This window comes from Bison bison, unplaced genomic scaffold (assembly GCF_000754665.1).
Source record: "Bison bison bison isolate TAMUID 2011002044 unplaced genomic scaffold, Bison_UMD1.0 scf7180017864471, whole genome shotgun sequence".
NCBI lineage: Eukaryota > Metazoa > Chordata > Mammalia > Artiodactyla > Bovidae > Bison > Bison bison.
The window spans coordinates 22,678,012-22,693,379 of record NW_011495032.1 but is presented as its reverse complement, the minus strand read 5'-3'; the positions used below and the strand labels follow the sequence as shown (position 1 = coordinate 22,693,379).

Sequence of the window (15,368 nt, the reverse complement as noted above, 5' to 3'; positions counted from 1 at the left end):
GACTGAGGGACTTCACTTTCACTTTTCACTTTCATGCATTGGAGAAGGAAATGGCAACCCACTCTAGTGTTCTTGCCTGGAGAATCCCAGGGACCGGGGAGCCTGGTGGGCTGTCGTCTATGGGGTCGCACAGAGTTGGACACGACTGAAGCGACTTAGCAGCAGGAATTAAATGCAGTGTGGAATCTCAGAAGTTGGGAAAAAATACAGAGACAATTAGCAAAATTTGGATACAAGCTGGATTAGATAAAAGTATTGTAGCTGTTAAATATAATTTTGATAATTATTCTGTGGTTATACAAAAGAATGTCTTTGTTCTCAGAAAATATGCTCAAGTTTTAGAGATAAAGGAGCATGATAGAGACAGTTTGGAAAACTACTCTGAAATAGTTTAGAAAAAATTAAATTATTTTTAATATGTCTCCATACACACATTGCAAGAGTGAGAGCAGATGGTAAAGTAAGTGGGGCAAAGTGTTAAATTAGCAACTCGTGACTCAGAGTAAATGGTATATGGGAGTTCTTTGTAATGTTCTTGTAACTTTTCCATAAGTTTAGAATGGTTATCAAAGTAAAAAGTTGCAAACAATATTTGACTATAAAGTACAAATTTTAATCAGTTGTATTTTTTGTTATATATAACACTCATAAAAATGCTTTAAATAATATTCGGACTTCTTTTGTTTCTAAGCTTATGATAGTATTGCTGTTTGGTTTGGTTTTGTTTTCCTAATGCTGAAATTGTGTTCTAAGTATATTACATAGTTTCCTCTTCCTGCTTTAGTTACAGCATGAATTGTCAGAAGATCTGATTTTGAGCATCTTGGGATCAATAGTCATTTTTTATTTGTTTTTAGCCCTTTATTACCCAATATAACTCCTGATATATTGTTGGTTTTCCGTAATTTTTGTTGATTTTTCCCACACAGAGAAAACCTCTAGTGCTAGAAGGAATTGATTTGGGAGCATGTACAAGCAAATGGACAGTGGATTACCTCAGCCAAGTCGGAGGGAGGAAAGAGGTGAAAATTCATGTTGCTGCAGTTGCCCAGATGGACTTCATTAGTAAAAACTTTGTATATAGGTATTTTCTTCTGAGGTTTACTCTGGGGATACACGTAACTTTTTTTAAACCTGTAAAATATTTTTGCATTGTTATACAAAGACCATATGGCATTTTCTCTCTTGGCTTGTTTGATATAATTATAGAATAGCTTACTAATTTTTAAAGAATGGCTTTTAAAAGACAAGAATTCTCAGCTTACATAATTATACAAAGACATTTCCAAAGACTATTTTAAAAATAGAGTGTATACCCAATACCCTCTGGAGTTATGGAAAGAGCAGAGAATTTCTGTAACTAGAGTTAGATTACATCTAAAGCTGGATGTGCAGTATTCATTTAGTGCTTCATTGATTAGTTGATCTTCCCACATCAGTAATTGTTATCTAGAGTTGTAAATTCTAAACTTTTCCTTCATAACCTGTTTTAATTTTAAATGCCCTATTTTTGGAAGATTTTCTACTTCCAGATTGTTTTTAGTTAAGTATAAGCTCCTGTTTTTTTTTTTCTTTCTGCCCTCTCCAGAAATATAAGACAGGTGGTTGCTATGTTTGGTATAATCTTTTGTCAACTTGGATAAATATGACTTAATTTTCTTTTTTGACAAAATAATCTTAAATATGTTAAATTTCCCTCATGGTTGTCGTTTTATGTTTTGGGATGTCTTAAAAGATAGTTGAAAGCTGTGGTATGTCTGAACTTGAAAGCTTTAAATGCTGTAATCTTATAGTTTTACTATGCTGTTTATTCCCATGAGTTTATTCCCTTGAGTTTTACTAAAAATGTTAAATTTAAAAACGATTTTCAAATTCTGAGCACGTGTAGTTTCCAGTAAATCCAGTCTATTGAAAAACCATGTTCACAAAAGACTGATTTTTTAAAGAAAGGTGGCTCTCACTGTTCCTTCCAGAGTTTAGAGATGAGCTAAACAGAGCTTCCAGTGTCCAGGGTCATACTTTTCTCATTAGAGTTTTCCAAGTTCGTATAGTAGCTTGCCAAACCGTTTCTTGGTATTTGATTCTTTGAATATTTGCTGTTACAGTTTTGGTTTTTAATAGGCCATGAATTGAATTTAATTGCCATAAATTTTTCCAAGTGTAAGAACTTTTCATTTTTTATTAAACAAGAAAGTGGAAGAAAGTGCTGGAATGATGAGTGTTTCTCAGCCTGCAGTTAATGATGTTTATTTTCCAGGGAAGCCCAGTGCTATAACAAATGGGTATTGAAACTTCATCTTGAATTGCCTTAATGTTATGTCATGTCCTATAAACTTTTCAAAACATGTTTTTGAAGCACGTATATTATGTAATAGTTCCTATTCCAGCTCCTCTAAGCCTTTCACTAGAGCTGCTAAAGAGTTGCAAGGTTATTTGCTTAGAGACAGAAGGAAAACAGATGTAGTCATTTTTGCAGTTATTGGGGAACAGGAAAGAAGGGAGGCATCTAGGCCACAGAGAGAGGCTGGAAAGTAAGAGAACCTACACACGTATCTCATTATTAACACTTTAGATTAAGGTTTCATTTCTGCTTTTTAAACACTTGAAGATAAATATATTCCCAAGTCTTGGCTTTTACTTCTTTCCTCATGGTAGCTCTTACTGTTCTTCCAGAATCCATATACATAAAAATGAAGAGTCTTGAAAGGATACTGTTGGTATTCTCTCCATAGGTTTTTTTTTCCCAAGTCTGAGTCTTACATGAGCTTTGCTTTGCTGCTTCTGCCCATCACATCCACATCGTCTAACTCCTGCCATCCTGCTCTTATTGTTTGTTACACTTTCCTCATTCCTGATCTTGGAAAGAAACCTTTCCAAAATGGGGAACAGAACAGTAAGGATTTTTTTTTTCTTTTTCTGAATGTTGTTAACTGCTTGCTGCTATGTTGCCATTATTGTTAACCCCACCATCTATCTTTTATCGAACATTTCTTATATATCAGGTACTGTGCATCCTAGATTATATTACTCATTTAAATGTCTATGAGGTAGATTTTTTAACCGATAATTATACAGATGAGAAAATGGAAGCTTAAAAATGTTAAAAAATTTACTCAAGATTGTAAATATAGCTTGAAATGATGGAACCAAGACTTATTCCCACATTTGCCTGACTCCACAGAGTCCTAACAGTTCTAATCCCTCTTGGATACTACCTCACTTGCTGGTCTACGTCAGTCCAGACAAGTGGAGCATCGTATAGCAGGTGCTCTTCTTACTGAAACGTGTGTAGGATAGACCTGAAGGCCAAGGAACTTCCCAGTTGATATGCCTGTTTCCCCCCTCTCTCAGCTTTGCTTCTGTAGAAGCTTGGATGGTACTACTAAAGGAGAAGGTTGCTGAGGCCACCCAAGTTCTGCTTTGGACTGAACTATTCTACCTGGCCTGTTCTTATAAAAGTCTTAGGTTCTCTTTAAGACCTTAGCAACTGCACCAATTACAGAGGTAGCTCTGGCCTGCAGAGGCTTCTGTATTATTTCCAAACTCTTCAAAAGGTGCTTTGGTAGAAATGAAGGGTGTACAGTGAGATCAGAGATGGAAAACATTGAACAAATAAATTTGTTGATATTATTAGCCAGAAACTATAGTAGTAGATTGGTCTGAGTAGATGACAGCCCTCTTTCTTCTCTCCTGCAGTGTCCACTGTACATAATTATCAGTAGTGTCCTCAAATTCAGATTGACACCTGCTAGTCCAGAATCTGGCATCAGATTCGCTTTGCTTTGCAAAGGGGTACAAGGCAGGAAACAGCATCCTAGCAGGATAGTATCAGTAGAGTCCTTATACCAATCCAAAAGCCATTTTTGGCTCACTAAGTGATAACTTCCTTGTAAGGGAACAAGACTAGAGGTAGATACAGAGATACCCTAGTTTAGTTAAGCTACATAGTCCACAGAAACCTGTAGCATAAGATGACTATGATCTTAGTTTCTCAGTTCCTCCAAGGGACATGCTCAGTTACTGAGTTATACTGCACACAGGGAAGCCACATCCTCTGCTTCCCAACAATTTAGGAGTTCAGTCACCATCCTTCTAGTCGAGACATAATAAATAATTGTTTTTTTGCTGAGATTTGCTTCCCTTGTGGCTCAGCTGGTAAAGAATCTGCCTGCAATGCGGGAGACATGGGTTCAGTCCCTGAACCCGGTTGGGAAGATCCCCTGGAGAAGGGAAAGCCTACCCACTCTAGTATTCTGGCCTGGAGAATTCCATGGGCTATATATAGTCCATGGAGTCACAAAGAGTTGGACACGACTGAGCGACTCACTTTCACTTTGCCGAGATGCGTGGCATGTGGAATCTTAGTTCCCTAACCAAGGATCAAACCTATGCCCCCTGCATTGGGAGCACAGTCTGAACCACTAGACCTCCAGGGAATTCCCAGAGGGTCTTTTTCTTTTCAGTAAACGGTGTTATCTGTTCTAATAGCTGACATTCCACATTTATGTTAACCCACTATGTTTCTTGGAAAACATTGCATGGTCATCTTCTTACAAGGAAATCTTACCTCCCTGTTACAGAGTTCAAGTGGAGAAATATTTGTTAGTAAGAGCGAAAGATTACAACTCCTAATGAGAGGTGTGGAGGCTAGAGTGTAGTGACCCAGATGCCTTTGATGATGTCATTTTCTGTTTGATGTTTCTGATAAGGTATCATCTTCAGGTAGTGGGTAGTACTTTTGATTCTAGAAGATTGAACAGATAGGATATGACTCAGAAAAGGTAATCCTCAGACTCAAAAGAGTGAGGTAAAGGAAACAAACCTTGCTTCTACAGTGTTCAATCCTGTTTACCAGGATGGAAGGAGATGGGCCTTTGGGAAGAAATATTTAAGAATAAAATTTGATCATTTCACTGGAATCCTTGAGCTATTACTCAGAAGCCTGAAGTGATAGAATGTGGTGTAGAAGGGGGAGAGCAGTTTTGTTTGGTTGTGCCAGAAGGCAGGCAGGTAGGTTGGTGAGAAGGGGAGGGGCTTTGTCTTCATGGGCTGTTTGCTTGTTTTCTCTTCTGCAGTAGCACTAGTAGTTTGCCTTGTTCATCCCGAGACTTGTTTTGCCACGGAACTTGAAAATTAGTAGCACTAAAAGCTTGCAAGTTTGTATATTTCCATATATACCATAAAACCAGAAACATTTTTCTAACAAAAACTTGGAATAGGAGTATATTGACATATGAGAAGGATCCATCTGTACTGTAGATCTAAAAATCTTTAATTTTTGAAAGCAAAATTTCAGACAACCTAAGTCAAATAAGCTCAACTCTAAATGAAGTTTGAAAGCTTAGAATTCCACATAATAGGTTATAATAAAAATAATGGATACTGTGTTGTAAAACAGAAGATTATATCAAACTCCAGCAAACAGTATGTGTGTGTATAGTGGCTAGAGTATTACTAGTTTATTTTTACTAAGTCCAAGGATTCTTTTGTGTTTATTTCAGAACTTTACCTTTTGACAAGTTGGTACTAAGGGCAGCTGAAGAAAAGCATACAGAATTCTTTATTTCAGAGGTAATTGTTTTTAACACAATTTCTTAAGAAAACATTAATATGTAATCACTAAATTATTTTCTTATAAAAGAATGTTAGATATATGAGAACTATAGCTTTCCATATATCCTAGCTGTGCTATTTATTAGATCTCAAACCTTGTCCTCATTACCTTTCTGTGCTTTGGTATTCTCATCTGTAAAATAGGAACAGTAATAGTACTTATTTCATAAGTTTTTTGTGACAGTTAGCTCTATAAAATCTGTACTCAGCACAGTGCCTGATAGGTAGGAATTACTAAATGTTAGTTATTAATACTATCTCCTCTGAAAATGCTTTGGTCTGATATGCCAAGTTCAGATGATAAAAAGGAGAACTTTGTTAACTCTGTTAACAAAGACAAAAGACTATTTCTATATTTTTTATTGTTATTAATGTGATTTCTGTTGTGTGTATTTGCTATAACATTTGTTCAGGATTATATGCAGAAGAATTCTACTTATTTACATAATAATCCAGCTTAAAATAATGCAAAATAGAATTTAAATATCTTGAGATGAGACATTGAGGCATTTATAAATACATTAAAAAAAAGTTTATTGTGTTATCTCAAAAGCACATTTGAAAAATAAACTGCTTTTTAAGCTTTGAAGAAAGCTGTTGTCTGCATCTGAGCCAGCTGGGTGATGGTCAGTTTGGTGGTAAAAGGTATTACATTTTCTCTGTTCTTTCATCACATGATGTTTTATCCCTACAGAAATCCCAGATGTCTGATTCTAATTGTATGACTAGAATATCTGCAAAACTGATTCCATTAGCTATATCTGAAAAATGTGTTTTAGCTTTACAGTCATGCTTTAACATGTATGTTCAGCTGCACTTTGGTACTTTCCTGTCCAAGGGTAATGAGTGGCACAGATTTAAATAGCCATGAAATGTCAAGTGAAATAAAGGAAATAGGGACAAGGTAATGGTAAAGCCTAAAAGTTAGGGCGATGTGTAAGATGAATTGGACTGTCACTTCAGTTCTCTGGGAGACACATTCTGCGATGAAACTAGGACTACAAAAGACTTATTGGGGAAAATACCTGTGAAAGAAAAGGAGAAGATTTGGGTAGAGGGTGCCATCAGGCAATGATCCAGAGCTGACAAACTCTCTGCCAGCTCCATGTGGAACTCCTGAGCAAAGACTACTTCCTAGAGGAATCCTGTCCAGGGTGGCAGTGTCTAGGCCTTTTACCATCTTGCTTAGTCATTGGTTGAGGCTACCCTAGAAAGAGCACGACAGTTCAAAGGGTGAGGCGGACCTGAAGGAGTTAACAGCTGGCAGCTGTATGTTTATCACACTCCTTGCAATTAATGAATCTTTTCTTGAAGAGGGTTGTGTGGTGTATCTCTGTATCTGCCACATAAATATATATTTTAAATCCTGAAACATTAGAACTGGTAGAAAACTCTTCGAATTTTGAAGAACAGACTTTGAAACCTGTGAAAGTGAAAGTGTTAGTCACTTAGTCTTGTCCCACTCTTTGCAACCCCATGGACTTAGCCTCTGTCCATGGAATTCTCCAAGCAAGAATACTGAAGTGGGTTGCCATTCCCTTCTTCAGAGGATCTTCCCAACCCAGGGATCGAACGTGGATATCCAAATTGCAGGCAGATTCTTTGCTGTCTGAGCCAGCAGGCAAGCCCTGAACCTGTTTAGCTAGTAATAAATTTATGAAACTTATCTGATATGGTACTAGTTAAAATTTTAAAATCAGTAAATCTTGGATTTAAGTAAAATTTGTGAACACAGATGTATAATATATTGTTATGATAAATGAGATATATTTTGAAGTTTGTGCTATAATGGTCAATTTAAGTATAAAAGGCAGAATTCTTGTGTTGTTTTGCCCCTGTGTTTGACCTGATGTGGCTCAGTTTACTAGTTATTACAGAAAATACAGGCGATGTATACTTCATAATTCAAATAATTCCCTATTAGAGCTACTTAATGGAGAAGGAAATGGCAACCCACTCCAGTATTCTTGCCTAGAGAATCCTAGGGACAGGGGAGCCTGGTGGGCTGCCATCTATGGGGTCACACAGAGTCAGACACGACTGAAGCGACTTAGCAGCAGCAGCAGCAGAGCTACTTAATAAAGTTATAGTTGACAGTTTTTTAAAGCATCAACTTAAGTTTATTACTATAAGCTGACATAGTTCTAATTCATACCTGAGCTGACTCTTGATGATTTGGGTTGAGAATTATGATTAAGGATAAGCTTAGCTTTGTAAAATACAATGTTTCAGATTTTTTAAAAAATTAGTTTTAAAAGTATAAAGTATTCTATATTATCATCTATATTTGCATTATATTAATAAAGTTTGTTGTTGGCCTTCAATGATACTCTGAGATCATGTGTTATAAAAATGGGATTTCTGTAAAGTCTGAAGATGCTAATTAAGATTGTAAATAATTTAGAATATAAAGTCTAAATTAAGCTTTAGATGTGATATGCATGTGTTGCCTTTATAAAGAATTTATTTTACCTGATGTTTTGTGGATCCTCTCATTGTTGCAAGCACGTAGAGAGACATTTCTTCATATGGCCACCAGAGAGCATTAGTAGAAAGGGAAGAAAATGGAACTTTTTTAAAAAATGACTTAATTGGGTTAGATTTTCACATTTATTCCCTTTTGTCTTTACTTTCTGATATTTTTAAGTGAATACTGATGTTGTTTTTCTTTGGCTTGTTTAAGGATGAGAAGTACTACCTCCGATCACTTGGAGAAGACCCTAGAAAGGTAAGAATTCTGAATGTGAAGTTATCTAATCTTTCCACAATTAAGGAATCTATTCTACTTATTTTGCAGACGGCCATTCAGTTAATAAAATATAATCTAAAATGATATTAAAAACCTGGATAATTCATATATATGTATTTAGGATCAAATTAATATGCACACAGTTAAGGAGCAGTCCCTAAAATGATCAAGTCAGATTCTGTCTTTTCTCTTTATGGCACGTTATTTCTTCACCTTCTTTTAGTTTTCTCTCTTAGGAGAAGCCCCAGGTTTTACATAGTTGATAACATTCAAGTTAATGACTCTTACATTTAAGTAGGTTGTATGATTCTTGCTTAGAGTAAGATGAACTTTCCTATTAATGAAGTATATAAAGGTTAACAATAGTAGTATCATTGAATGTATTATTACAGTCTGTCATTCTTTCACTTAAAAGGTCATGTGTTGGCTGTGGTCACATCCTAGTATTTTAAAACAGTGAGCAGAATTTTGCACCATTCCTCCATGATATCATGGGCTTTGATGGCAGCCTTAGATAAAATAAGCATTACTCCAATATTGTGAAATGAAATTCTCATTGTATTTCTCTCAATGCAGGATGTTGCAGATATCAGAAAGCAGTTTCCTTTATTGGAAGGAGATATTAAGTTTCCAAAATTCTTCAAAGAAGAGCAGTTCTTTTCCAGTGTTTTTCGAATCAGCTCACCAGGGTTACAACTTTGGACACACTATGATGTATGCTACATAAAATGCGAAATCTAAAACTACAGTAGCCTTTAGAATTTATAGACTGAACATTCACAGTATTAACTTTTGGGAGGCTACCCTGAAGTTCTCTGACATGTAATTTGCTGAAACATGAGGTTTAAAAACAGGTGCTCTGCCAGGCAATGGTAATGGAGTAAATTATTTAGTTAATGCGAGAGCCTAGTTTGGAGAAGGCAATGGCACCCCACTCCAGTACTCTTGCCTGGAAAATCCCATGGACGGAGGAGCCTGGTGGCTGCAGTCCATGGGGTCGCTAAGAGTCGGACACGACTGAGCGACTTCACTTTCACTTTTCACTTTCATGCATTGCAGAAGGAAATGGCACCATACTCCAGTGTTCTTGCCTGGAGAATCCCAGGGACAGGGGAGCCTGGTGGGCTGCCATCTATGGGGTCACATAGAGTCGGACATGACTGAAGCGACTTAGCAGCAGCAGCAGAGCCTAGTTAGTTTCTTACATTTGCATTTCTCTATTCATCATTATAAATATATATACTGAGTTTTTTCAAGTGTTTTTTGTTTTTTTAACATGTGGAAAATGGATACCAGATGAGGTGGGGGAAACTGAAAGTGGAAAAAATGTTGAAGTTATATATGTGACTAGATGGAACCGTTGTTTGGGAGAAAGGCAGAAGTTTGTGGAGAGTCATTTCCAACTGTAAAAATTTGGAGATACCTGGAGGTCTTAGGGTATATACCCCTTGAGAGTGTCAAGTGTCTACTGTATTTATTGAGCAGTAAGATGCGCAGATATTGATCTTGACCATTTATTCTATGGTGTTACAATTTTACTTGCTTAAACATACGCATGGGCTTCCCAGGTGTCGCAGCGGTAAATAATCCACCTGCTAATGCAGGAGACACAAATGATGTGGACTCAATCCCTGGGAGGATCTCCTGGAGTAGGAGATGGCAACCCACTCCAGGATTCTTGCCTGGAATATTCCATATGCAGTGGAGCCTGGTGGGCTACAGTCCGTGGGGTCACAGAGTCGGACACAACTGAGCATGCACACGCACATGCAAACACATGCAAATAAATAGCTAAAAAACATTAAAAGTCTAGGTTTGTATTTAGTTTGGTGTTGGATAGAGAAATTTAGAAAATTTAAAGCAATATCTTGTGTGTACATTAGTTGCACAGTTGTGTCTGACTCTGTGACCCCTTGATAGGTTTCCAAAGATAGAATAAAAGTTTTAGAAGTATACTTTATAGTGTTTTATAGCTGAGGACCTCTTGGGAGGATTTTGATATAGTCTAATTAAATGAGATAGATATAAGATCTTAACATGTTTTAAGGTTTTCAGTTCAGTTCAGTTGCTCAGTCATGTCTGACTCTTTGCGACCCCATGAATTGCAGTATGCCAAGGCCTCCCTGTCCATCACCAACTCCCGGAGTTTACTCAAACTCATGTCCATTGACTTGGTGATGCCATCCAGCTATCTCATCCTCTGTTGTCCTGTTCTCCTCCTGTCCCCAATCCCTCCCAGCATCAGGGTCTTTTCCAGTGAGTCAACTCTTCGCATGAGGTGGCCAAAGTACTGGAGTTTCAGCTTTAGCATCAGTCCTTCCAATGAACACCCAGAACTGATCTCCTTTAGAATGGACTGGTTGGATCTCCTTGCAGTCCAAGGGACTCTCAAGAGTCTTCTCCAACACCACAGTTTAAGGTTTTAGTTACATGAATAGTATGATGAGAAAATGATAACTCATACTTTTAACTGTATTCACAAATTTTGTGTAGTATCCATTTTATCTTAAATATGAAGTTTTTCTTAAAAATAAGTCAAAGGAATGCTAGTTATGTAGTTACAGCTTACATAAGTCATTGTTAAGGGAGAAATGCTTAGGTTGAAGTGATATGTAAATAATCATGAACATGTCTTGCTTAGTATATATTTTAATTCCTTAGCTGGGAATTAATGTAGCTCTGCCTTTTTTTTTTTCCTTTTTCTATTTTTGGCTGCACTGTGAGGCATTTGGGATCTTAGTTCCCCAACCAGGGATTGAACCCACACCCCCTGCATTGGAAACACGTAGTCTTGATAACTGGATTGCCAGGGAAGTCCTTGTAGCTCTGCTTTTAGGATTTTTCAAAATTTGTACTAATGCAGTGTACCCTTACAAACACGATAAAAGTCAACACTGCTCCATTATTACTAAGTTCGTCAAAATTATTTGCCAAGTACGGTCCTGTCGAAATACTTTGGAAATCAGTATATTTTCCTGTAACCAAATTCTGGTTGGCCATCTCGTAAGAGCCTGTCCGTGGTTGCAGCACTACCTTGTGTTTCCTCAGCACCTGGTTTTCTAAGTGCTCTCCTCCTATCATCTAATGTTGGCCTTACAGTATTCCTGGATAGATAAGTAAAATAGATACTTACCAACGTGCACGTGTGTGTGCTAAGTCGCTTCAGTTGGGTCCAGCTCTTTGCGACCCTATGGACTGTAGCCCTCCAGGCTCCTCTGGCTATGGGATTCTCCAGGCAAGAATACTAAAGTGGGCTTCATGCCCTCCTCCAGGGGATCTTCCCGACCCATGGATAGAACCAGCATTTCTTACATGTCCTGTTCTGGCAGGCAGGTTCTTTACCACTGGTACCATCTGGGAAACCCATACTTAGCAAAGGAAAGTGAAAAGTGAAAGTGAAGTCGCTGAGTTGTGTCTGACTGTTTGTGACCCCATGGACTGTGTAGCCTACCAGGCTCCTCTGTCCCTGGGGTTTTCCAGGCAAGGGTACTGGAGTGGCTTGCCATTCCCTTCTCCAGGGGATCTTCCTGATACGGGGATTGAACCCAGATCTCCCACATTGTAGGCAGACACTTTACCATCTGAGCCCCCAGGGGAGTTGGTCATACTTACCAAAGGGAGCCTCAAATAGATGTAACTGCACTTGCTGTCATAATGATGAAGCAAAGGCAAACAGTGTTCTGAGCAGATTTTCTAATGGCCTGCCAGTCCTTCCCATTTTAAGGCAGTGTTGGAGAAATAGTGACACAGTTGTGTAACACATCTGTTTTCACTGTTAAATTAGAATATTACTATAAGAGTTTTAGGTAATCTGAGTCAAGCTTTATTAAAAGACAGGATTTATGGTTAACTGGAATACCATTGATTCTGTATATTAGAATTTTATGCTTTTTCATAAGTTCTTATTTGCCTTCAGGTAATGGATAACTTCTTAATACAAGTGACAGGAAAAAAGCGTGTTGTTCTGTTCAGTCCTCGAGATGCCCAATATTTATATTTATCAGGTACTATTTTTTTTTAAAGAATAAATTTCTCAAGTTTTTTTTTTTAATGTCTTCATTCTCATAGAAAAACTTTGTAGGGCTTCTTCCTAATTATGATTCTTGTGTTGTATTTGTGTCTTGTATTGTGTTCTTCATTGTGTACGTGTATACATGAGATGATAGGTTATATGAAGAATGAAATTTTTAGATTATCTTGATTATGTTACATGAATGTCAGTGGTTATAAATAAAGGGTAGGTCACTGAAAATTGTCTTCAGGAGAACAGTAATTGTTCTCACAGTGTGATACAGTAAAGTAGTTGTTAAGAAAAAACAAATTTTCAAATTTATATTTGTGGTTATTTAAAAAAAATGCTAACTGTTCAATCTATATCATCCTGTTTTGTAACTTTTCAGGTTCTAAATCAGAAGTACTGAACATAGATAACCCAGACTTAGCTAAATATCCACTGTTTTCCAAGGCTAGAAGGTATGAATGTTCCCTTAAAGCTGGAGATGTGTTATTCATTCCTGGTAAGATTTCTAGACTTCAGTAACTTGCTTTTTATACTATTTATACTCACTTGACCATTATGTGATTTTTTTTTTTAATACAAAAGTTTGTTAACTGTATCCTATCCTATACAAGATGAATTTTTATATACAAATGTGTGTGTGTTTAAAGTATGCTAAGACAGGTTCTTACAGTATTGTCTTATTTTTCAAAGACAACCTATAAATATATTATTATACTCTTAAGTTCTCTTATTAAAGGATACTAAGCAAGATACTTTATATCTGCAAAAAAATTATACTTCATGGTACTTTTAAAATCATTTTGTTTCTAAAATATTTACATGTTTTAGAACTGTCACTTAAGTAATTATGAAGAAATTATAAATACATTTCAAAGCCAAACAGAATATTTTATTAAATATCAAATGTTATAATGCAATACCTATGATGTACACTATTGGGCACTATTTTTCTACAGTCTGAATTAGTGTCACTTAATTTCTTTGAACAGTATATAGGCATTAGTTGTTAGTAACCAGTGATACAGTTAACATCTGTAATTATACAAAACTGAATACCAGAAAATTATAAAAATCAAAATATTAAGGGGTGCATTAACAAATTTGGCTTATAGTTTTACTTTTCATATATGTTAATATGTTTATAATAATACCTCTTGAGTGATAAAATTTAGTTAAAAGTATTAATAATAATATCTTATTTGGGACTAGATTATAAATTCCTTGAGGACAGAGAACCATAGTTTGTTAATCTTTGTGTTGTCCTGTTTAGTTAACTTTACATAATTGTGTATAAAAGTTCAATACCTTGACTTCTCAATCCTCACTGAAAACAGTCACAGCACACTGTGTTTTAAATCCATTGCCGTTACTTAAATTTGGGGGTTTTATATCTTGAGAGCATGGTTAAGGGTGATGCAGTTCTGCCTTATTCTGTATACAACTTTAAAAGAGAAAAAATACTGAACGTTTGCAGATATTTTGAAATAGGAGCAGAAGTCCCATCTCTGGATTTAAATTTAACAGGATTGTTAGCTTTTTTTCCGTTAACACTGAATAAGGAAAAAAAGGTTCTGAAAGAAGGAGTAGTTAAGATTAAAACCATGTTTGGAACCTGGTTTTGTAAATCAAAATATTTTAAGCTTTTGTTTTTTCTAGAGCACTCTTAGAAGGAGTTTATTTCTAAAATTTAGCATCTTATAAATCTTCCTTTCTGTCACAAGATTAAACACTTTTTAGATGTGACTAGGATCTCATCTTTGTTTAGTATTGGTTTAGTGTTTCTTTAGCACCTATGCTTTGAAAATATTTATTCTCAATTGAAAACAAAGAAGTAAATTTTTAGTGGAAGTAAAATATTAATTAGCTATACGAAGTTTACTTATCTTTTCCACAACCAAAATATTTGCTTTACTTTTATATATATATATATTATAAAGGAGCGTTAACATAGGATGATTGTAAGTGCATTAGAAATATAAAAACTGGGGAGGCTACAATAAATGCAGATTTTAAGCAAGTTAGAGAACCAAAGGCAGCTTAACCAGGAAGTCTTTGAGAACAAAAGTACTGTACTAAGTCAGAAAAGGTCAGATACCCCTCAAATAATTGAAATGTTCTGTGTATAAAAAATGAACACTTTTGATGTGGTGTGTGACTCAGGAAGTGTAAACAAGTAATACAAAACACAGCCCCAAATTACAGAACTAAAAAACAAATAGAACTTTATTGTGTCTTTCAAGTTAAAAGGGAAAATTGCTACTTTCAGAAGTTTTAAACGTAGGGTTGTGCTATTGACACTTTAAATTGGTTGGCAATTCATAAAAGTTAAAATGATTCTGTTAAAAGCTAGGAGTGTGCTAACGAAGGGATCTAGTTATAAGATTTATTTCTTGAATTGGCTATATGCAATTTGTGATATTTCACTGACATTTTGTTTTTTTTTTTTAACTGTAGCTTTTATTTTTAACTCTTTTTTTTTTAAAATACTTCTTCAGCTTTATGGTTCCATAATGTAATTTCTGAAGAGTTTGGAGTGGGAGTGAATGTCTTTTGGAAGCACCTTCCATCTGAATGCTATGATAAAACGGATACCTATGGAAACAAAGATCTGACAGCAGCATCAAGAGCTGTACAAATTTTGGACAGAGCCTTAAAAACACTAGGTGAATTACCAGAGGAATACAGGGACTTCTATGCACGGCGAATGGTCTTGCACATTCAAGACAAAGCCTATAGCAAAAACTTTGAATGAATAATGAAATGAATGCAGTGAGCATAAACTTTTAAATACAGTTCAGCCCAAATATTGGAAAAGTGTAACAAGATGTAAATTAGTTTTTTAAAGATTTAATCTTTGTTACAATAGGAAAGATAAATCAATCTCGGATTTACAGATTTAGTATGAAGGCATGTTTGTGTGGTTTCTGCTTAATACAGATTGTTATGGCTTTCCTGCTGGCTCATATTGTAAAGAATCAGCCTGCA

General features: G+C 36.0%; 1 protein-coding gene across 2 annotated transcripts in view; it reads left to right on the top strand.

Annotated features, from left to right (window-relative positions):
* The window catches only part of TYW5 (tRNA-yW synthesizing protein 5), a 20,193-nt gene extending 4,829 nt beyond the window's left edge, over positions 1-15,364 (top strand). Inside the window, exons 2-8 of one of the 2 annotated variants that reach the window (XM_010860932.1) lie at positions 930-1,084; positions 5,502-5,571; positions 8,297-8,341; positions 8,939-9,076; positions 12,279-12,366; positions 12,763-12,879; positions 14,879-15,364. In XM_010860932.1, coding sequence (XP_010859234.1) covers positions 930-1,084; positions 5,502-5,571; positions 8,297-8,341; positions 8,939-9,076; positions 12,279-12,366; positions 12,763-12,879; positions 14,879-15,135 — 870 coding nt within the window. In that variant the 3' untranslated portion in view covers positions 15,136-15,364. The remainder of the gene's footprint in view (positions 1-929; positions 1,085-5,501; positions 5,572-8,296; positions 8,342-8,938; positions 9,077-12,278; positions 12,367-12,762; positions 12,880-14,878) is intronic. The other variant, XM_010860933.1, reaches the window with a different exon arrangement.
* The last annotated feature ends 4 nt before the right edge of the window (positions 15,365-15,368 follow it).